We start from the raw sequence: 23,399 nt of genomic DNA on the forward strand, positions 1-23,399 counted from the left end.
TGGTGAGTGTAAACATCATTTGTATGAAAAATTCTAGAAAAAGCTATAGACCTAATATTAAAGGTTATACCCAGTATTAAGGACACATTTCTTTATTTTAAAAAGAAATTAATTATTGAAAAGTTAAGCCTAAGAAATGTGTCCCTCCATTAAGGTTGCATATCTTTGAAGTAAGGTAAATTTTCATTAAACTAAAGAAACCATTTTAATTAACCATTTTTAATTTAAGTAAATAATCTTTAAATTATCTGAAATATTGAATTTTTGGATTAATGATAAAAAATACTTCGAATAGAGGCTAAGACTAATTTGAGGATTTAAGATCTTTGATTTATTTTTTATTTATTTGTTATAATTTTTCAATTTTATGTATTTGTTTCTACATTTCTACATTGACATTTAATATATCGCAAGCAAGAAAAAATCCTGTATCCCAATTTTAATGTTATGGAGGCTAGATTTAAAGCTAGATATTTAAAGATTTATTTTAAAGAAACAGCATTTTTGGTTCGGAATCCATTCCAGTGTAAAAACGTGTTCGGCTATATGTAAGTACAAAACGACGACATCTACCATCCCAGAAAAATTTAAACAACTCGATTCCGTATCATTAGCGTAGCTAGACAATTTTCCTAGGGGGGGCTATAGCCCCCCTAGCTAAAACTTTATGGACTGAACTTATAGGTTCAACTAATGTTTTATTTCATAAAAGTGAATAAAAAATAGACATCAAAATAACTCGACAATCAATTTATAATAAAGCAACTAAAAGTATTGGAATTGGTGCAAATTGCCACTGACGGACCTATCACAGAACTGGTACCTGTGCTCCAGTTAGTTGCAATTTTCACATTTTGTGAAATAAAATTATCAGAATAACCTTTTGTTCGATATATTTCAAAAGTTTTTTTTTTTCATTTCGGGTGCGATTAGGAGCCCAAATTGAAAGAGATTTCTAAGAGTTTGTCCGAGACTGTTTATGGGGTGCTCCTGCTAAATTGTCCCAGGAAGTGTCCTTTGGGATGAGTCCAAGACGCGTCCTAAAATGTATATTTACTCCGTCAATGACAAACCCATGTTAAAGTGGACGGTCCCTTCCATACGTTTTGACCAGAACTGGGACTGGTCCATACACACCAGAGACTAGTCCTGTACCAGTTCTGTGGTTGATCCATTTCCCGTAGGGTAGTTCCACACTTTTCCCAGCAAAAAATTGGGAGTTGTTCTAAAGGCACAACTTTAAAAGCACTTCCAAAAATGTCCTCACAACGAAGTTGACTATTTTAACTACACAGGAAGTTTTTTACTTAATTTTTTCATATTTTAATGCATAATTTATTGTTTTCTTTTTTCAAATAATTTAAAACAAGAGTAAGAATAAATAAAATGGTAGAAATTATTCAAATTTTGCCACAAAAATGCTAAATCCATTATAGAAAAATCGATAATATTTGAAAATATTCGAGGGAAAACGTTTCAAACAAGCGTTAGAATGCATTAAAAATCATAAAAAAGTATAAAAATTATTTATTTGGGAAAATATCACAAAATTTTTAATTCACATTCAAAACACTGAATTCGGATCACACCTTAAGGAGTGATGCAAATTCATTGCAACGCTGCTGAAATGGTGGACATTCGTTCTATGACAAGTTCATATTACATTCATCGCTTCTCCGCCAATTTTGTACCACTTCCAGACCCAAAAAGAACATTTTCACTTCTTTTATGGCGACGCTTTTTTGCAGCATTATTAAGATATTAATTTATGAAAGAATAGTTTTAATATCAATAACTATTTTTTGATTAAATTGACTAAACCAGACTAAACAAAATAATAAAGGAGCTTTATTTCATAAATATCAGACTTCTACCACAACCCAAGTAATTCGATTGCGCATGAAAGTCTTTAGTGGAACTTTGTGCGCTGTACGAGTATATACTTGTTTAATTTTTATAAAAATGTAAAATCGTAAATAAGTTTTCAAATTCTGGGGGGGGCTAAAATTTTTCTGGGGGGGTCTAAGCCCCCTCCCCAGAGGCCTTCCTACGCTTATGTTCCGTATATTTCGAATATAGTCGGACCATGCAAATAAGTAGACAAACGAAAATTGAGTTTTTGTTATCAAGAATATATGATTTATATTTTGCTTCATAGATATTTGTAGTAACAATATTTATAATAATGACAAATATTAACAAATATTAAAATATTTAGTTTAGGTACATTTCACACACAGCGTAATGGAAGATTTTTTTTTATTTTATTTCGCCATCCCAAAAAAATGTAGGGTAGGTGAGCGATATAAATAAATTAATTTATAATAAAAGGATTTAATATATTAATATATTTAATTTTGAATATTTAATATAATTAATTTCATATAAATAGATACACATGTATTTTTTTGTCCTCTCACACTTGCACATTTTGATCACGGTCGTAGCTCGGAGCCAACCCTCCCCGACTATATCTTGTGATATACTATCTAATAATAATACTAATTAATACTTCTCAGGTTCATCTTGTTTGGTTTCTTTTTCTTCACTTCTAAAGTTGAAAAGTTTGAATACTTTTTTGTAACGTAGTTTTTTCCTCTTAGTTGTTTTCTAGTGATATAATCCATTGCTTGATCCATTTGATTTCTGCCCTTTAAAAATTTTTCTTGGTTGTAAAATGCATATTCCTTTGACGAGCCATGCTGCAAAGTTTAAAATAACAGGGTGTCATATCTGTGAATAATAAAAAAATAAATATTATGAATATAAATCGAAAAAAATTAGAAGCAAGCAATAAGGAGGACAGATACATGCAACAAGTAAGTAAAGTAGAAAGTCGGGCGGGGCCGACTATATCATACCTTAAACCACCCTTACTGAATTAGTAATCATAAGCATTTGTGGGGTAACATTGATATATGTAGGTCTGGGAGATAAACCGCAGTTGCATATTTAAGAAAATTAAGGGGTACATGTTTATGGGTGCTTTGTCTCAATTAGATGTGTGCACGTGAGTAATATTTTCCTCACACTCACGATGGAAATATCTTACTCACGCACGATATTGTTTGGTAGATCTCACGCTCACGCACACTCACGAAAAGAAAACTTTTACTCACGCACGAAAATGTCGTGACTCACGAAATATGTCGTGACTCACGAATAATTTTATGAGAAATTTACCTGAGGGACGTGTCTGAAATCTTGAGCACGATTAAAATCGAGAGCGTTATTAAGCTCTTAACATCCTAGATGTCACTAAAATTGCAAATGAAATTAACTTTTATGTGTTTTATGTTGGAGAGTGGGAATATTTTCGTGAGCGTACTTCGTTACTTACGATGATATTGTTTTCGTGACTCACTCACGCCGTTGATATGAGCGTGACTCACAATTCACGCGTGAGTCACGAAAATTTCGTGTCACGTGCACTCCTCTATTCTCAATCTGACTATAGCTCATGGCTGAATAAGGAGGTTGAATCACGATAACAAAAACAACAAATTTCAATATGTTGTTTACAATTTTGAGAAGTCAAAATCAGCTGATAAAAGAATCGTATGGCATTGGTAAAAGTGGCAATTATTTATTCTTTCAATTGTCCTGATGCAGTTTAAAAACTGATGTGCTCAGTATTTTGGATCTGGAATATGTTATTAAGATACTTAAGTCATCTTTGAACAATTCTCCAGCTATGAATGCGCGAGTTTGTTTGAGATGCATTTGCTATGCAGTGTCATTTGGAGAGCTGCAATCACCATAAACATATGATTTTGACATCTTTTGTCGTAATAAAAAAATTGTAATCATATGGGCCCATGATTTAACCTTCTTGTTCAGCCATGCTATAGCTCATAGTCAGTGTTGCCAGGGAAAATGTTCGGTTTACCCTACAAGGACAAAAAAAGTTCCCTACTTTCCCATACATTCCCAAACAATTTTCCCTACAATATTTTTCGTTAAATTTAAACAAATTTTACAAAACAAAATGCTTCTAAGTACTTTATTATCTTAAAACATGAAAATGCAACGTATATAACCTAGAAAATAAATTTGTATTACCACCACGGTTGCCACAGTTGGTAGAATTCTACCAAAAATAGTAATTCTTTGTTAAATCTCTATAAAGGGTGATACGGTCAAAATTTGGTCAAGGTAAAACGCTTGTAAATCGGTGAAATCGTTTATTTAAAAATCAAATTAAATTTCTTTTTCAAGTTCAATTAGTATAAAATTCAGGAAAAATATTCAGTTAGGCTTTCGCTTTTCCAAATCCGAATTGCCGTGCCTCACGCCTGCCATCAGATTTTGTACAGCCGCCTTGTCCACCTTCTTCGCCGCAGAAAGCCAGTTTGCCTTGAACTGCTGCTCGTCCTTAGCAGTTTTTTTTGGTCTTCTTTAGGTTCCGCTTGACAATAGCCCAGTATTTCTCAATTGGGCGGAACTCTGGCGTGTTGGGAGGGTTCTTGTCCTTGGGAACCACCTGCACGTTGTTGGCGGCGTACCACTCCATGGCCTTTTTACCGTAATGGCAAGATGCCAAATCCAGCCAAAACAGTACGGAACAACCGTGTTTCTTCAGGAAAGGCAGCAGACGTTTATTCAAACACTCTTTCACGTAAATTTCTTGGTTGACAGTCCCGGAAGCTATGAAAATGCTGCTTTTCAAGCCACAGGTACAGATGGCTTGCCAAACCAGATATTTCTTTGCGAACTTTGACAGTTTTATGTGCTTGAAAATATCTGCTACCTTTCCCCTTTCCTTTTGCCGTATAAAACTCCTGTCCCGGAAGCTGCTTGTAGTCGGCTTTGACGTAGGTTTCGTCGTCCATTACCACGCAGTCAAACTTCGTCAGCATCGTCGTGTACAGCCTCCGGGATCGCGCTTTGGCCGTCGTATTTTGTTTATCATCGCGATTTGGAGTCACTACCTTCTTGTAAGTCGATAGTCCGGCTCGTTTTTTGGCTCGATGCACGGTTGTAGACGATACACCCAGCTTATTTGCGGCATCTCGGAGAGAGAGGTTAGGGTTTCGCTTGAAACTACCGGCAACTCTCTTTGTCGTCTCAGCGGCTTCCGGTTTTCGATTTCCCCCCGATCCAGACTTCCTGGCTGTCGACAAACGTTCCCCAAACACTTTAATTACATTTGTAACGTTTGATTTGACAACTTTTAGCGATTTTGCCAGCTTTGCGTGCGAGTAGCTCGGATTTTCGCGATGCGCGAGCAAAATTTTGATACGCTGCTCTTCTTGCTTGGACGGCATTTTGACAACTGAAGAGTGAATTCCAAAATCAAAATAGGAGCAACATTCTACACACACACACCTTCAAAATGAGGGGTGTTCAGGTTTTTTAAATGCAAAATTGAAAGAAATACGTCAAGTTTATATTGACCAAATTTTAACCGTATCACCCTTTAGAAATAAAATTTTGGAAAAGTTTCTAAAGGGTGATTTGTTAAGAGCTTGATAACTTTTTTTTTTAAAAAAACGCATAAAATTTGCAAAATCTCATCGGTTCTTTATTTGAAACGTTAGATTGGTCCATGACATTTACTTTTTGAAGATAATTTCATTTAAATGTTGACCGCGGCTGCGTCTTAGGTGGTCCATTCGGAAAGTCCAATTTTGGGCAACTTTTTTGAGCATTTCGGCCGGAATAGCCCGAATTTCTTCGGAAATGTTGTCTTCCAAAGCTGGAATAGTTGCTGGCTTATTTCTGTAGACTTTAGACTTGACGTAGCCCCACAAAAAATAGTCTAAAGGCGTCAAATCGCATGATCTTGGTGGCCAACTTACCGGTCCATTTCTTGAGATGAATTGTTCTCCGAAGTTTTCCCTCAAAATGGCCATAGAATCGCGAGCTGTGTGGCATGTAGCGCCATCTTGTTGAAACCACATGTCAACCAAGTTCAGTTCTTCCATTTTTGGCAACAAAAAGTTTGTTAGCATCGAACGATAGCGATCGCCATTCACCGTAACGTTGCGTCCAACAGCATCTTTGAAAAAATACGGTCCAATGATTCCACCAGCGTACAAACCACACCAAACAGTGCATTTTTCGGGATGCATGGGCAGTTCTTGAACGGCTTCTGATTGCTCTTCACTCCAAATGCGGCAATTTTGCTTATTTACGTAGCCATTCAACCAGAAATGAGCCTCATCGCTGAACAAAATTTGTCGATAAAAAAGCGGATTTTCTGCCAACTTTTCTAGGGCCCATTCACTGAAAATTCGACGTTGTGGCTCGTTAGTAAGACTATTCATGATGAAATGTCAAAGCATACTGAGCATCTTTCTCTTTGACACCATGTCTGAAATCCCACGTGATCTGTCAAATACTAATGCATGAAAATCCTAACCTCAAAAGAATCACCCTTTATAAACAAAATTTTTTTTGAGAAATTTTTCTATAGAAATAAAATTTTGACAATAAATTCTATAGAAATAAAATTTTGAGAAAAAATTCCATATAAATAACATTTTGAGAATTTTTTTATAGAAATAATATTTTGAAAACAATTTCTATAGAAATACAATTTTGACAAAATTTTCTATAGAAATAAAATGTTGACAAAATTTTCTACAGGAATAAAGTTTTGACAAAAATTTCGATAGAAATATTTGTTTAGTAGATTTGTGGTAATCTTCAAATTTTGTTAGATTTTTTTTTGGCACAAGTGGTAACAGTTTTAAAGATCAAGCCTTGCCGGCTTCTAATTTCCTCCTCTAGAGCCCCCAAAATGTAAAAATTATTACAAATTGTGTTGAGTGAAAATGTCCCTACATTGTGGCCCTACAATACGCTAAATATTAGAAAAAACATATATATATATATATATATATATACACATATAGGGAATTTCCCCTACTTCTAGCAACACTGGCTGTAGTTGATATTGCACTTACGGAGTTAGTAGTTATGCCACTAACAGGTTGGCTGATAAGTCCCCGATCTAACAAAGAAAAACACATATTTTTTGTCAAAATTCGTTTTTATTATTCAACATAGATACAACGATTGTAACGACCTTCCAATTTTTTGATACCATTTTCGCTGTCCACTCAGCCGACTGTCGATTGGACTCAGGAGTGTAGTGATGGATCTATGTTTCATCCATTGTCACATATCGACGGAAAAACTCGGGTGTATTACGAGTTAACAGCAGCAAACGCCGCTCAGAATCATCAACACGTTGTTGTTTTTGTTCAAATGTGAGCTCGCGCGGCACCCATTTGGCACAGAGCTTCCGCATATCCAAATATTGATGAATGATATGACCAACACGTTCCTTTGATATCTTTAAGGCCTCTGCTATCTCGATCAACTTCTTTTTACGGTCATTCAAAATCATTTTGTGGATTTTTTCGGTAACCACCTCTTTCGGGCGTCCACTGCGTTCACCGTCCTCCGTGCTCATTTCACCACGCTTGAATTTTGCATACCAATCAATTATTGTTGATTTCCCTGGGACAGAGTTCGGACACTCATTATCAGTGCTGCCGCTACTACTTCAATCGAAGAATTTTGCTTCATTTTCACAAAATTTACTTCGTCACTCCTTCTTCCAAAAATCTGCTTCACTTTTTGTCCTGCTTCAAATTTTTAAATTCTTCCCCCATATTACCTAATTGTTTTTCCTATTCCTTTAATTACGATGAACATAGCGGTTTTAATCATTGAATTATTAACCGATGTGGACCAATTTTTGCATAGTTATACTTACACCATGTACCAAATTTCAGCCAGATCGGATGAAATTTGGTTCTCTTAGAGGCTCCGCAAGCCAAATCGGGGGATCAGTTAATATGGGGGCTATATATAATTATGGACCGATGTGGACCAATTTTTGCATGGTTGTTAGAGATCATATGCTGAAGCCATGTACCAAATTTCAGCTGGATCGGATGAAATTTGCTTCGGTTTATATGTGGGCTATACGTAAAAGTGGACCGATATGGCCCATTTGCAATACCATCCGACCTACATCAATAACAACTACTTGTGCCAAGTTTCAAGTCGATAGCTTTTTTCGTTCGAAAGTTAGCGTTTTTCTACAGACGGACGGACAGACGGACATGCTCAGATCGACTCAGAATTTCACCACGACCCAGAATATATATACTTTATGGGGTCTTAGAGCAATATTTCGATGTGTTACAAACGGAATGACAAAGTTAATATACCCCCCATCCTATGGTGGAGGGTATAATAAAATGAATTCTATTGTTTGTTTTCAAAAATGTATGCTACTTCAATTTTATTCAATCTACTCCACTTTTTTCCAAAATCTACTTCACTCAATTTGTCACTAGCGGCAACACTGCTCATTATCAAGCCAAGTTTTTGTTTCCACCGTATTTTTTCCCTTCAGAAAACAGTATTTTATCGAAATTCATTTTTTTCACAATAACAAAAGTTGCTTCACAAAAGACGCTCTATCTCACGAATATTTGAAGGTTGGTACTATATTGTTACGTTTTTATATTGAGGCGTGTTTAATACAGTCGACTCCGCTTTAGCGCAATGCGCTTTACTGAAAAACCTCGGATAACTGAAATCGATCGCATTCCCCAGTTGTTTTTTCTGTCCATTTCATTTAAATTACTCCGCTTTAGTGAAACTCCGCTTAACTGAAAAAATCGGATTACTGAAAAGTTTTTTGTGTTCAAATGAGTTTCGTCACATTAGTATGACTTCGCTTTACTGAAAATGCCACATTCTCGCTATTGAGAGAGAGTACATTTTCTTCTCCGTATTGAGAACGCTTTATTTCAAGTGAAGATGGCACTTTCAAAACAGTTTAAATCACTCTAAATCACAAATAAATGAATTCCAATTTTCCTACACAAACCTGTGACGGAATCAAACACCTTGTTTTTATTATTTTATGTACATAGCATTGGTCATAAGTTCGGTTAACTGAAATTGAGTGGATTTTTTTCCAGTTATACGGAGTCCGCTTTACTGAAACTTTTTCAGTTATCCGAAGTTCGCATTACTGGAAGTTTTTTTCAGTTATCCGTAGTCCGCTTTAGCAAAAACTTCGGATAACTGAAATTAAATGGCTGCATTTTTAACGTTTCAGTAAAGCGGAGTCGACTGTAACCCGACAATTAAAACACAGTCCTTTTCAAATAACGACAATCTACAATTTATTTGTTTAACTGATAGGCTTCACTTATTTGCTCTACGATGTGTATTGTATAAACTTTAGCTTACGACTGACTTGACTGCTCTCTCCGCTAGGGGTTTATATACCGAGATATGACGATTTCGAATGTTCTCGCTAATTGGCCTACAACCTTCTAGATTAATCTACTACCTGGTAGATGTCGCACGGGCGACATCGCACATATTTATTTTCTCGGCCATCTAGAACTATGGGGCGTTATTGTACAGGTGAAATGGCACACATACTTTTAGGCTTATTCTCATCTTGGCTAGTGCATTCTACCATTTGGTAGATGTCGTGCAGGCATAAGGGATTATGGTCATATTACCGATAATTATAACAGTAAAACAAAAGGTGTTACTTTTACAATGAACGATTGGAAAACTAAGAACACAAAAGATGTTTAGGAAAGTACTAGAAAATAAAGAAATGACTCTAACAAGTTATGACGTAATTTTATCGTTACAATTTGAAATTTAAATTAACGGAAACTAATTTAAATAAACTTAAATCTAGAAATATCAAATTCGTAACAATATAAAAATAATATGCATTTAATACTAGCGACGCCATCTATGTTTTAGATCGGGGACTTATCAGCCAACCTGTTATGCTTGGACTTAAAAATAATGTTCTAAAAATTTGAGTTCCAAACATATAATGTTTACATCGAAACATATGAAAAAGAGTCGTTTTTGTCCGTCTCAATCGATTACCAGGTGAGACTTCTTGCTTAAAGCTACAATAATTATATGGATGTATAAATATTTTGCAAATTCATAAACCAGCACAGGGACGATTAACATGTAGATCGACTTTGGATTCCACTAACATACACCGAAAAAAAGTGAACTGTTTTATAGAAAGAATGAACTACCTCGCACGAAAATTGACTTATCAGCCAACCTGTTATGCTTGGACTTGAAAATAATGTGCTAAAAAATGGAGTTCCAAACATATAATGTTTACATCGAAACATATGAAAAAGAGTCGTTTTTGTCCGTGTCAATCGATTACCAGGTGAGACTTCTTGACCCTCCTTAGGCTGCAATTTTAATTCGATCAGCCAGTAATGCCTCGGCCCCGGGCAGAAAACATTTTGTTTTGAAAACATCTCCCGTAATAAATTGTCATATATAATAATTTCTTGCCTATCGGAATATTTCTTTACAATTTCAACTCATTGTAGTTTTAATTATATGGATGTATAAATATTTTGCAAATTCATAAACCAGTACAGGGACGATTAACATGTAGATCGACTTTGGATTCCACTAACATACACCGAAAAAAGTGAACTGTTTTATAGAAAGAATGAACTACCTCGCACGAAAATTGAACTAAATTTTACTCCACATTTTGAGATTTCCACAAAGCGTTGTTAAAACCAGGAAATTTCAATGCCCTGTTGTACTTTTTAACTGCAGTTCACCAAATTACATCATCTCATAGAAAATACAATTAACTAAAAGTAAAGAAGAAAATCATTGGCGCCAAATCATGACCATTTTAAGCATACATTAGTTAATTTTTACTACTTTTGGGAATCGTACGACAATCTTCTTTTGCTTTAGTTCATATTGAACTTATGTGTACGGTCATTGAACTTTATACTCACGTTTAGTTCATAAAATTTTTGAGACATACTTAAAAAAAGTAAGATTTCATTAAACTGTAGAAAATTTCGATAAAAATAATAAACTTTAACAACAAGCAAATTTTTTCCAATAAAAATAAGTTAAATTTAGCATTAGTTTAACTACGGAAATTTTTTTCTGTGTACTTACACTGAATATTTCGTTTTGCATTGTGTTCCTTCCAGGTAAATGGTTTGAATGGTAGTATGCTTTGATCTTCGTCTGCAGTATTTTGCCTTTTATCAACGGAAATATAGTTAGGCGGTATAGCATACAACCACCTTAAACTGTCGAAATAAATTGAGCTTTGTCCTGCTTTCGGTATATTACCATCCTCATTATTGTTAAATGATACGATGATATCTTGAAGTTCTGGCCATTTAGTCATGTAATTGCGTCGTTGTTGATGGCTTTTCCGCTGGGAAATATAGAAAACATATGAAAAATGTGAAATACTCAAAAACGTCGCCAGTTTATGGAGGGAATAAAACAAATCATTGGCGTTGTATTTTCAAGAAGTCAGCCATGAATCTAAACATAAATCATGCAGGAAACAAAAACAAAAACAAGTAAGGAAAGTCTAAAGTCGGGCGGGGCCGACTATATTATACCCTGCACCACTTTGTAGATCTAAATTTTCGATATCATATCACATCCGTCAAATGTATTGGGGCTGTATATAAAGGTTTGTCCCAAATAGATACACTCTATCTGGACAGAATTTGATAGACTTCTACAAAATCTATAGACTCAAAATTTAAGTCGACTAATGCACTAGGGTGGAACACAATGTTAGTAAAAAACAAGTATATACAGCACTAAGTTCGGCCGGGCCGAATCTTAAATACCCACCACCATGAACCAAATATTAGGGTTTCCTTTGAAATTTCAGGATGGCTTGAGGACACTTCCCGAAGATAAATTTAAAGATTTCACCTATGAGGACTATATCAGATTCTGGATTTATAAGAACCATTTTTGTTTGAGTTTTAGAGGAATCATTAACATCTCTTGTAAGTGTGCAAGAAAATTATAAAATAACGTCTTGATTTGAAATCTTAAATCTGAAGAAGTAAAATCTTGAAATTTTACATTGAGTTTCAAGCAATTTTCATGATCAGTGCGCCTTCTACACCCTCAAGAAGTGAAGTCGGTCTATATGGAGGCATTACCAAGCCTGTAAGCCTAAAATACCAGAATATTTACAATTTCAGGCAAATCAGATAAAAACTACGGTTTCTAAAATATGGACCGATAATCACCGTTTTCGGCACACCTCTTTATGACCCGAAAATACCTGTAGATTTCCAATTTCAGGCAAATAGGATAAAAACTTCGGATTCTAGAAGCCCAAGAAGTAAAATCGGGAAATCGATCTATATGGGGGCTATACCAAAATATGGACCGATACTCACCATTTTCGGTACACCTCTTTATGGTCCTAAAATAGCTCTAGATTTTCAATTTCAGACAAATTGGATAAAAACTATGGTTTCTATAAGCCCAAGACCCCAAATCGGGAGGTCGTTTTATATGGGGACCATACCAAAACGTGGACCGATGCTCACAATTTTTGGCACACGTATTTGTGGTCCTACAATACCTCTAGATTTCCAATTTCAGGTAAATTGAATAAAAACTGCGGTTTCTATAAGCCCAAGAAGTAAAATCGGGAGATCGGTCTATATGGGGGCTATACCAAAGTATGGACCGATACTCACAATTTTTGGCACACGTATTTGTGGTCCTACAATACCTCTAGATTTCCAATTTCAGGTAAATTGGATAAAAACTGCGGTTTCTGTAAGCCCAAGAAGTAAAATCGGGAGATCGGTCTAGATGGGGGCTAAACCAAAACGTGGACCGATACTCATCATTTTTGGCACACCTCTTTATGGTCATAAAATACCTCTAGATTTCCAATTTCAGGCAAATTGGATAAAAACTACGATTTCTATAAGCCCAAGACCCCAAATCGGGAGGTCGGTTTATATGGGGACTATATCAAAACCTGGACCGATATAGCCCATCTTCGAACTTGACCTGCCTGCAGACAAAAGACAAGTTTGTGCAAAATTTCAGCACGATTGCTTTATTAGACTGTAGCGTGATTACAACAGTCAGACACACAGACGGACAGACGGACATCGTTATATCGTCTTAGAATTTCTCCCTGATCAAGAATATATATACTTTATATAGTCGAAAATCGATATTTCGATGTGTTACAAACGGAATGACAAACTTATACCCCCGTCACCATTCTATGGTGGTGGGTATAAAAAAATATGGGAAACATTTAAATCTGAAGCAATTTTAAGGAAACTTCGCAAAAGTTTGTTTATGATTTATCGCTCGATATATATGTATTAGAAGTTTAGGAAAATTAGAGTCATTTTTACAACTTTTCGACTAAGCAGTGGCGATTTTACAAGGAAAATGTTGGTATTTTGACCATTTTTGTCGAAATCAGAAAAACATGTATATGGGAGCTATATCTAAATCTGAACCGATTTCAACCAAATTTGGCACGCATAGCTACAATGCTAATTCTACTCCCTGTGCAAAATTTCAACTAAATCGGAGTTAAAAATTGGCCTCTGTGGTCATATGAGTGTAAATCGGGCGAAAGCTAAATATGGGAGCTATATCTAAATCTTAACCGATTTCAATAAAATTTGGCACACTTGACTACACTACTAATTGTACTCCTAGTGCAAAATTTCAACCAAATTGGGGTAAACCTCTGGCTTCTGGGACCGTATTAGTCCATATCGCGGGAAAGATATATATGAGAGCTATATCTAAATCTGAACCGATTTCAATAACTTGACTATAGTACTAATTGTTCTCTTGTGCAAAATTTTAAGCAAATTAGGGTAAAACTCTGGCTTCTGGGGCCATATAAGTCCATATCGAGCGAAATATCAAAATCAATAGGGATCTATTCTGAGCCAAAACACATACTTGTGCCAAATTTGAAATCGATTGGACTAAAACTGCGACCTAGACTTTGATTACAAAAATGTGTTCACGGACAGACGGACATGGCTATATCGACTCAGGAGCCCACCCTGAGCATTTTTGCCAAAGACACCATGTGTCTATCTCGTCTCCTTCTGGGTGTTGCAAATATAAGCACTAACTAATAGTACTCTGTTCCACAGTGTGGCGCAGGGTATAAAAATGTCAACTTTTACGATAGAGCAAATTGCAACACTAGGGTTACCCAATCCCGCCAAATAAAAGGCAACCCTTGTATTTCTAACAATGAACCAGTCTTGGAGAACCTCTTAAGAGCCTATTTTATATTTAGCATCCGAATCGCACCAACAAGAAAAACTTTTGGAATTTGTTGAACAATAGATTATTTTAACAATTGTATTTCAGAAAATGTGTAAATCCAATAATATTATAATAACAGAAGAGTATAGAAATTAATAAATCTAATAAAATCTAAACTTTCTAGACTAACCAATCGATGTATTGTATTGTATTGTATTGAATTTTGGCACAAGTAGTTTTTATTGATGTAGATCGGATTGTATTGCAAATGGGTCATATCGGACCACTTTTACGTATAGCCCCCATATAAACCGACCCCCAGATTTGGATTGCGGAGCCTCTTAGAAAAGCAAATTTCATCCCTTTGAAATTTTGTAAGTGGTGTTAGTATGTGGTCTCTAACAATCGTGCCAAAATTGGTCCATATCGGTCCATAACTATATATAGCCCCCATATAAAACGATCCCCAGATTTGACTTCCGGAACCTCTTGGAGGAGCAAAATTCATCCGATCCGGTTGAAATTTTGTAAGTGGTGTTAGTATGTGGTCTCTAACAACCATGCCAAAATTGGTCTATATCGGCCCATAGCTATATAGAGCCCCCATATAGACTGATCCCCAGATTTGACCTCCGGAGCCTCTAGGAAGAGAAAAATTCATCCGATCCGGTTGAAATTTTGTAAGTGGTGTTAGTGTATGATCTCTAACAACCATGCCAAAATTGGTCCATATCGGTCCCTAATTATATGGTATATAGCCTCCATATAAGCCGATCCTCAGATTTGGTTTAGGAGCCTCTTGGAGCGGCAAAATTCTTCCGATTCGGTTGAAATTTGGTAGCCCGCATATAAAGCGACCCCCCATATTTCGATTCTGGCTCTCTAATTACCGCGCAAAAGTTCATATAGGTTCGTAGTTATTTGTAGACTTGACTATATACACTGAAAAAACAGTGAACCCTTTTCCATTGCAAAATGAACTAAACTGTAGTAATATTGACCATGATTTAGCCCTTAAGATTTTTTTCAACTTGTCTAGTTTATAATTCTCTTAAATTTTAGTTAATCCATAACATTGTATTTTAGTTCATTTTTACAACACCATAAGATTTATATACCCCTACCAAGTTAAGAAGTCAGTATTATTTTGGTTTATCTGCTTGTTTTTTTGGGAAACTCGATAATTAAAAGTGGTTGACAGTCTCCTTAAAATGTCGACGACTAAACTATTTTTAAATCAATCATTCCACAGTACAGAGAAATTAAATAATTAAAGGAACAACAACCCGTTTTACTATTATGAAAATTTTCATACATTAAAATTCAACTTTCTTTAAACAAAAGTACTTTATTATAAAAACTTATGATGAGATTTCTTAATACAATGTTTTTGTGAATAAAAATTATGACCACGTGGAACAAGCAAGTAGTTTATTTTAACTCGCTATTTGGACATTTTGACTTTTCCTTAGTTTTTTATTCATTGTTTTATTCATCGTTATTCACATATCTTACTGAAAAAAATGGAAGGAATAATGCAAATTGTTAAAAATTAACATGTAATAAGATATAATTTTTTAGCTCTTTAAATTAGCTTGTAACTTACCATATTTGGGGGCATTTTAATAAATGGTGTAAGGAATTCAACTTTTCTTAGATAAACGTACCTCATAAAGTTTGTACCTGAAACAATTAGAGAAATAATGAATTAAGTAATATATTAACTCATAAAACTATGTTGTTATCGATGTGAAGGACATAATACAATAAATATTCTTGTCAAAAGAAAGCCAAAGTTTTAATATAAAACTTACCAATTCTCTATTAAATTGTACGCTGAGGTTAAAAAGTTATCGAAATTCATTTGGGGATACTCTGAAATTAAATATTTATTTTTTACATTAAATAGAAAACATTAAATTGGTTTCCAAAAAATCTAATTAAAGAAATAATATGCATAAAAAAAACTAAATATTCTGGTTAAAAGAATGTTAAGAAAGCTTATCAATTCATAAAAATGTTTCCAAATTGTTATTCTGAAATTAAATATTTGTTTTTTACAATAAAAATATTAAATTTGTTTCCAAAAATATTTGATTATTGTAATACTAAAATAAGGTATTAAAAACATGTAATTTTGATAATAAAAAGGTCATAAAAATGTAAATATTATAGTAAAAAGAAAGCCAAATTTTAAAAGAAAACTTACCACTTCTCTATTAAATTATACGCTGAGGAGGAATATAAAAATATGCCCGAACTCATCTTGGGGTTGCTCTGAAATTAAATATTTTTTTACAACAAAGAAAAACATTGAACTAGTTTCAAAAAAATAAAAATAATTAGCAAATAATGATATAAATAAAAAATATCCTTTTTAAAAGAAAACCACATTTTAAAAAGAATACTTACCAATTTATGATTAAACTATATGCTGAGGTGTATCAAAAATTTTCCAAAAATATTTGATTAAAGTAATACTAAAATAAGGTATTAAAAACCTGTAATTTTTGACAATAAAAATTTCATTAAAACGTAAATATTCTAGTGAGAAGAAAGCCAATTTTTAAAAGAAAACTTACCACTTCTCTATTAAATTATACGCTGAGGAGAAATATAAAAATTTGCCCGAATCCATCTGGGGTTGCTCTTAACTTCGATATTTTTTTACAACAAAGAAAAACATGAAACTTTAAAAAAAAATAATAATAATAATTAGCAAATAATAATATACATAAAGAATATTTATGCAAACCACATTGAAAAAAGAACACTTACCTATTTATCATTAAACTATACGCTGAGGTGTAACAAACAATTTTCCAAATTCATCTGGAGTTACTCTGAAATTGAATATTTATTTTTTACATTGAATAATAAAAATTAAGTTAGATAAAACAATTTCAATATACTTTTCATTTCAGCATTTTTTCATAAATATTGAACATTCTTAATAACTTTTTTCTAAGCTACCGATCATCACTTCGCCATCGTACATATCATCACTAAAATATTAATAACTTTCATTTCAAAGTTTTAATAAACAAACACCAATATATGTCTAAAAAAAAACAAAATATTCCATACCTTTATATTCCCTTGTTACATACTTGCTAAAAAGATGCTACAGCCCACGCCAACGCCAACTATACAACTGAAGCATGCCAAACAAAACCAAGCAAAACCAAAACATTCCTACAACAACAAAAACACATGTGCCTTCATTGAAAACAACACCTCATCCAGACAAATAAACCATTCGCCAATAATAAACACACACACAAACCACTGAAAGAACAAAAACAACCCCACGCTCAGATATACACAACATCCCCATCACTCGTTACCATTTCTCATTATTGCATTGCATGCTCTCACTCTCAAAAAAAATTCAAGTAACATCATCTTTACATTAAACATATTCCACTTTGACGAGAAAGATCTCTGTACTATGCACTAGTTCATCGCATCTGTCCACAATTTACTCTAAAAACAATACTCTTAAATGCATATCAGTATAAGAACGATGAAACGTTTAACCTAAAATTAGCAAAAACTTCATGAAATGATATCTACCCATTTTTGACGAAAATGTCTATAAATTTAATTACATGTGAACTAAAAATATTTCATTGGGAAATTTTTTACCAACAATTATTAATCATAGGAATTGTCAGTAAGAAATTGCTATCCACTTTCAAGTTCATTTTTCGTAAAAAAATATTTTCTCATACAAAAAAATCTTATGGTAAATTGCACTTATTATTTAGAAAATACTTTACATTTCAAAAGTAGTTTTATAGCATGACAAACGAATTTTTAACTACCAGTTAAGAAATTTTTTAAGGAAATTTCCATCGTATTTTGTAGGCCATGAACTAAACGATTGCTACTTAGAATTTGTAAAATTTCCTTTCGAGTAGTTAATTTTCGTTGAAGATACGAAAAATGAACTAAAATTCTGGAAAATTCTTGTAATAAAATATTGTAAAAATCTTCTTAAATTTACGAGACACTTTTTTTCTGTGTATATCTTTTTTTGTCCAATATATACCACGTATGGACTAACTTACAATTTAGAAGACGATGTTAAGAAGTTTTAAGATACCTTGCCACCGGTAAGTATTACCACAACCCAAGTAATTCGATTATGGATGACAGTCTTTAGTAAAAGTTTCTACCCAATCCATGGTGAAGGGTACATATGATTTGGCCTGGCCGAATTTACGGTCGTATATACTTGTTTTTAATATCGGTTATTTGGGCTCATCCGATTTGGTTAGTACATGAAGTTAGTATATGCCCTCTAACAATTGGTTCGTGTCGGTCAATTATATATACACGCACAGAAAAAACATGTTTGGACATGGTGCCGCATCCATTTAGTGCTTATCTAGAGTATGTAATTGTCGCGAAAACCATGTATTTTGTCTTTGTAAAAATAATTCTCGAACGGAGAAAAACATATGTTGGCAATAAGCATTTAAATGGTTCTCAAATGCCGCACACATGTTCTATTATTTAAATGATAGAATTTGAGACCATTACATGGTCGGGAAAATCATTCAATTTTTTTTACTTTTTTGCAGAGAAAAAAGTATTTTTATAGGTTACGTATAGACATGTCTAGAACCATTACATGGCCATAAAGACCATGTACATTATTTTCGTGACCATTTAATTTTTTAATTTTTTTGCAGCGAAAAGAATTGTAAAGGGTGATTTGTTAAGAGCTTGATAACTTTTTTTTTTAAAAAACGCATAAAATTTGCAAAATCTCATCGGTTCTTTATTTGAAACGTTAGATTGGTCCATGACATTTACTTTTTGAAGATAATTTCATTTAAATGTTGAACGCGGCTGCGTCTTAGGTGGTCCATTCGGAAAGTCCAATTTTGGGCAACTTTTTCGAGCATTTCGGCCGGAATAGCCCGAATTTCTTCGGAAATGTTGTCTTCCAAAGCTGGAATAGTTGCTGGCTTATTTCTGTAGACTTTAGACTTGACGTAGCCCCACAAAAAATAGTCTAAAGGCGTCAAATCGCATGATCTTGGTGGCCAACTTACCGGTCCATTTCTTGAGATGAATTGTTCTCCGAAGTTTTCCCTCAAAATGGCCATAGAATCGCGAGCTGTGTGGCATGTAGCGCCATCTTGTTGAAACCACATGTCAACCAAGTTCAGTTCTTCCATTTTTGGCAACAAAAAGTTTGTTAGCATCGAACGATAGCGATCGCCATTCACCGTAACGTTGCGTCCAACAGCATCTTTGAAAAAATACGGTCCAATGATTCCACCAGCGTACAAACCACACCAAACAGTGCATTTTTCGGGATGCATGGGCAGTTCTTGAACGGCTTCTGGTTGCTCTTCACTCCAAATGCGGCAATTTTGCTTATTTACGTAGCCATTCAACCAGAAATGAGCCTCATCGCTGAACAAAATTTGTCGATAAAAAAGCGGATTTTCTGCCACTGATTTTGGTAATAAAATTCAATGATTTGCAAGCGTTGCTCGTTAGTAAGTCTATTCATGATGAAATGTCAAAGCATACTGAGCATCTTTCTCTTTGACACCATGTCTGAAATCCCACGTGATCTGTCAAATACTAATGCATGAAAATCCTAACCTCAAAAGAATCACCCTTTATAAAACCATTGAACAGGTACACACGATTTTCATTTTGCGCGTCAGTCGTGTGTTGATTGTTTCTCGGAATGGACGGAGAATACGGAATTACTGTGTTTTGTGTTAATTTATTTATTCAGAAGTGCCACGTGGTTTTATGTTAACCATTAGCGTAGCTAGACCATTTTCCTAGGGGGGGCTATAGCCCCCCTAGCTAAAAATTTATAGATGAACTTATAGGTTCAAATAATGTTTTATTTCATAAAAGTGAATAAAAAATTAGACATCAAAATAACTCGACAATTAATTTATAATAAGCAACTAAACTAAAGCAACCACACTTTTCCCAGCAAAAAAATTGTGAGTTGTTCTAAAGGCACAACTTTAAAAGTACTTCCAAAAATATCCTCAATTATTTTAACTACACAGGAAGTTTTTTTACTTCATTTTTTTCATATTTTAATGTGTAATTTTTTGTTTCTTTTTTTTCAAATAGTTTAAAAAAAGAGTAAGAATAAATAAATTGGTACAAATTATTCAAATTTGACACAAAACTGCTAAATCCATTATAGAAAAATCGATAATTTTGGAAATTTTTCGAGGAAAAACGTTTCAAACAAGCGTCAGAATGCGTTAAAAATCATAAAAAAATATAAAAATTATTTATTTGGGAAAATATCACAAAATTTTTTAATTCACATTCAAAACACTGAATTCGGATCTCACCTTAAGAAGTGATGCAAATTCAACGGCTGTTGAAACGGTGGACATTTGTCCTATGACAAGCTCATATTACATTCATTGCTTCTCCGCCAATTTTGCACCACTTCTAGACCCAAAAAGAACATTTTCACTGCTTTTTTGGCGACGCTTTTTCGCAGCATTATTAAGATATTAATTTATGAAAGAATAATTTTAATATCAATTACTATTTTTTAATTAAATTGACTAAACTAAATCAATCATAAGTTCAACCACAGCTTTATTTCATAAATATCAGACTTCAAATATTGCCATCGGCAACTGCTACCACAACCCAAGTAATTCGATTGTTCATGAAAGTCTTTAGCGGAACTTTGTGCGATTGTATATACTTGTTTAATTGTTATAAAAATTAAAAAAAAAAAAACTATTGACATTTATTGAAAAATGGAAAATCATAAATAGAGTTTCAAATTCTGGGGGGGCTAAAATTTTTCTGGGGGGTCTAAGCCCCCTCCCCAGAGGCCTTCCTACGCTTATGATGTTAACACAAAAAAGGAAAGTGCAATTGAAAAAAATTTACCTGTTTTTTGTTTTGCATTTTGATATATGGTATAATTTATTTTTATTTGCAGTTACATGATGTCTGTGATTGTACATTTGATGGGCACGAAGTAAATATGGAATGATTACTTATTGTTGAAGTTGAACCAAAATAGAGTGTGTAAAATATGTGATGTTTGCTTGGAAACAAAATTCTTTTTATCACTATAATAACATTTTAGATGAGGACAATTTTTTGCTTAGAACCGTGTTCACTGAGCCAACATGGTTGCAGATGAAAATGATACAGGGTCGCCGCAAAAATAGCTCCTATAATATTATTTTGCTCTTCGAATATGATTGTGACAATCATGTTTCTTCTCTGCGTGTAGCCCCCATATAAACCAATTCCCAAGATTTATTTTCTGGAGCCTCATGGAGGAACAAATTTCATCTGACCGCTTGAAATATGGCCCATATCGGTTCATAATTATAAATAGGCTCTCCTATATAAACCAACCAAAAACTTTTTTTATCTAAAATAGACTCCATATGAACTAACTTTCAATTTAGAAGACAATGAAAGTCGTACATACCGATTGAAGAAACATTTCATCACCACTCGTTGACCAAGCACCGTCTAGCAATAATTGTGACACACCATTTTGTTTTGCTGACAATGCTTCCAGGTTGGGTCGAGCCATAGCTCTGGTAAACATCATTGTCCATATGGCAGGTAGTAAAAGGAGTGTTGTGGTAAATTGACATTTGCGATGTAGCATTGTTGTTGCGGATGCCGTCTGATACTGTAAGGACATTTTTGAAACTGAAAATTCAAATAAAACAAAAAAACAGAATTTTAAAAACATATTCACGTGTTCTACATACAGTACTGTTCAAAAAATTTGCAACCACGAACTTAATTTGAGTAATTCTTCCACATTAAGAATTTTATAGTTTACAACCGAATTACAAAATAGTATTTATGGACTGGTATTACAAATTCTTATTGGGTAAACGTATAGGCTGTTATAATATATCATATCGATATTATCCAATAGGTCAAGAATCGCGTGATTCATCCTGTTCAAAACATTTGCAACTACTTACACTTTAAATAGCAGTGAATCCACCAGGAAGGAAAATAAGGTACATTTTAGAAATTTTCAAAAATGTCCACACAGAAAAAAAAGTAAACTTTTTTATAGCAAGAATGAATTACCTCGTACAAAAATTGATTTTTTATAGCAAGAATGAATTACCTCGTACGAAAATTGAACTAAAATATTTTGCGATTTCCACAAAGCGTTGTTAAAACCACGAAAATTTATTGTTCTATTGTACTTTTTAACTACAACTCAGCAAATTATACCCTCTCATAGAAGAAACAAGTAAGGAAATTCTAAAGTCGGTTGGGGCCGACTATATTATACCCTGCACCACTTCGTAGATCAAAATTTTCGATACCATATCACATCCGTCAAATGTGTTGAGGGCTATATATAAAGGTTTGTCCCAAATACATACATTTAAATATCACTCGATCTGGACAGAATTTGATAGACTTCTACAAAATCTATAGACTTAAAATTTAAGTCGGCTAATGCACTAGGGTGGAACACAATGTTAGTAAAAAACAAGTAAGGAAAGTCTAAAGTCGGGCGGGGACGACTATATTATACCCTGCACCACTTTGTAGATCAAAATTTTCGATACCATATCACATCCGTCAAATGTGTTGAGGGCTATACATACATTTAAATATCACTCGATCTGGACAGAATTTGATAGACTTCTACAAAATCTATAGACTTAAAATTTAAGTCGGCTAATGCACTAGGGTGGAACACAATGTTAGTAAAAACATATGGGAAACATTTAAATCTGAAGCAATTTTAAGGAAACTTCGCAAAAGTTTATTTATGATTTATCGCTCGATATATATGTATTAGAAATTTAGGAAAATTAGAGTTATTTTTACAACTTTTCGACTAAGAAGTGGCGATTTTATAAGCAAAATGTTGGTTTTTTGACCATTTTTGTCGAAATCGGAAAAACATATATATGGGAGCTATATCTAAATCTGAACCGCTTTCAACCAAATTTGGCACACATAGCATCAATGCTAATTTACTCCCTGTGCAAAATTTCAACTAAATCGGAGTTAAAAATTAGCCTCTGTGGTCATATGAGTGTAAATCGGGCGAAAGCTATATATGGGAGATATATCTAAATCTGAACCGATTTCAACCAAATTTGGCACGCATAGCTACAATGCTAATTCTACTCCCTGTGCAAAATTTAAACTAAATCGGAGCAAAAAATTTGCCTCTGTGGTCATATATGTGTAAATCGGCCGAAAGCTATATATGGGAGCTATATATAAATCTGAACCGATTTCAACCAAATTTGGCACGCATAGCTACA

General features: G+C 33.9%; 1 protein-coding gene across 1 annotated transcript in view; it reads right to left on the reverse strand.

Moving 5' to 3' along the window:
* Positions 1 to 2,111: 2,111 nt before the first annotated feature.
* CNMa (CNMamide) overlaps positions 2,112 to 23,399 on the reverse strand; it is an 85,973-nt gene continuing 64,685 nt past the window's right edge. The window contains exons 2-4 of the mRNA XM_075308468.1: positions 21,569 to 21,798; positions 10,966 to 11,233; positions 2,112 to 2,733 (exon numbers count right to left, since the gene is read on the reverse strand). Coding sequence (XP_075164583.1) covers positions 2,654 to 2,733; positions 10,966 to 11,233; positions 21,569 to 21,790 — 570 coding nt within the window. The 5' untranslated portion in view covers positions 21,791 to 21,798 and the 3' untranslated portion in view covers positions 2,112 to 2,653. The remainder of the gene's footprint in view (positions 2,734 to 10,965; positions 11,234 to 21,568; positions 21,799 to 23,399) is intronic.

The sequence above is a fragment of the Haematobia irritans genome, chromosome 4, assembly GCF_050003625.1.
Source record: "Haematobia irritans isolate KBUSLIRL chromosome 4, ASM5000362v1, whole genome shotgun sequence".
Taxonomy (NCBI): Eukaryota; Metazoa; Arthropoda; class Insecta; order Diptera; family Muscidae; genus Haematobia; species Haematobia irritans.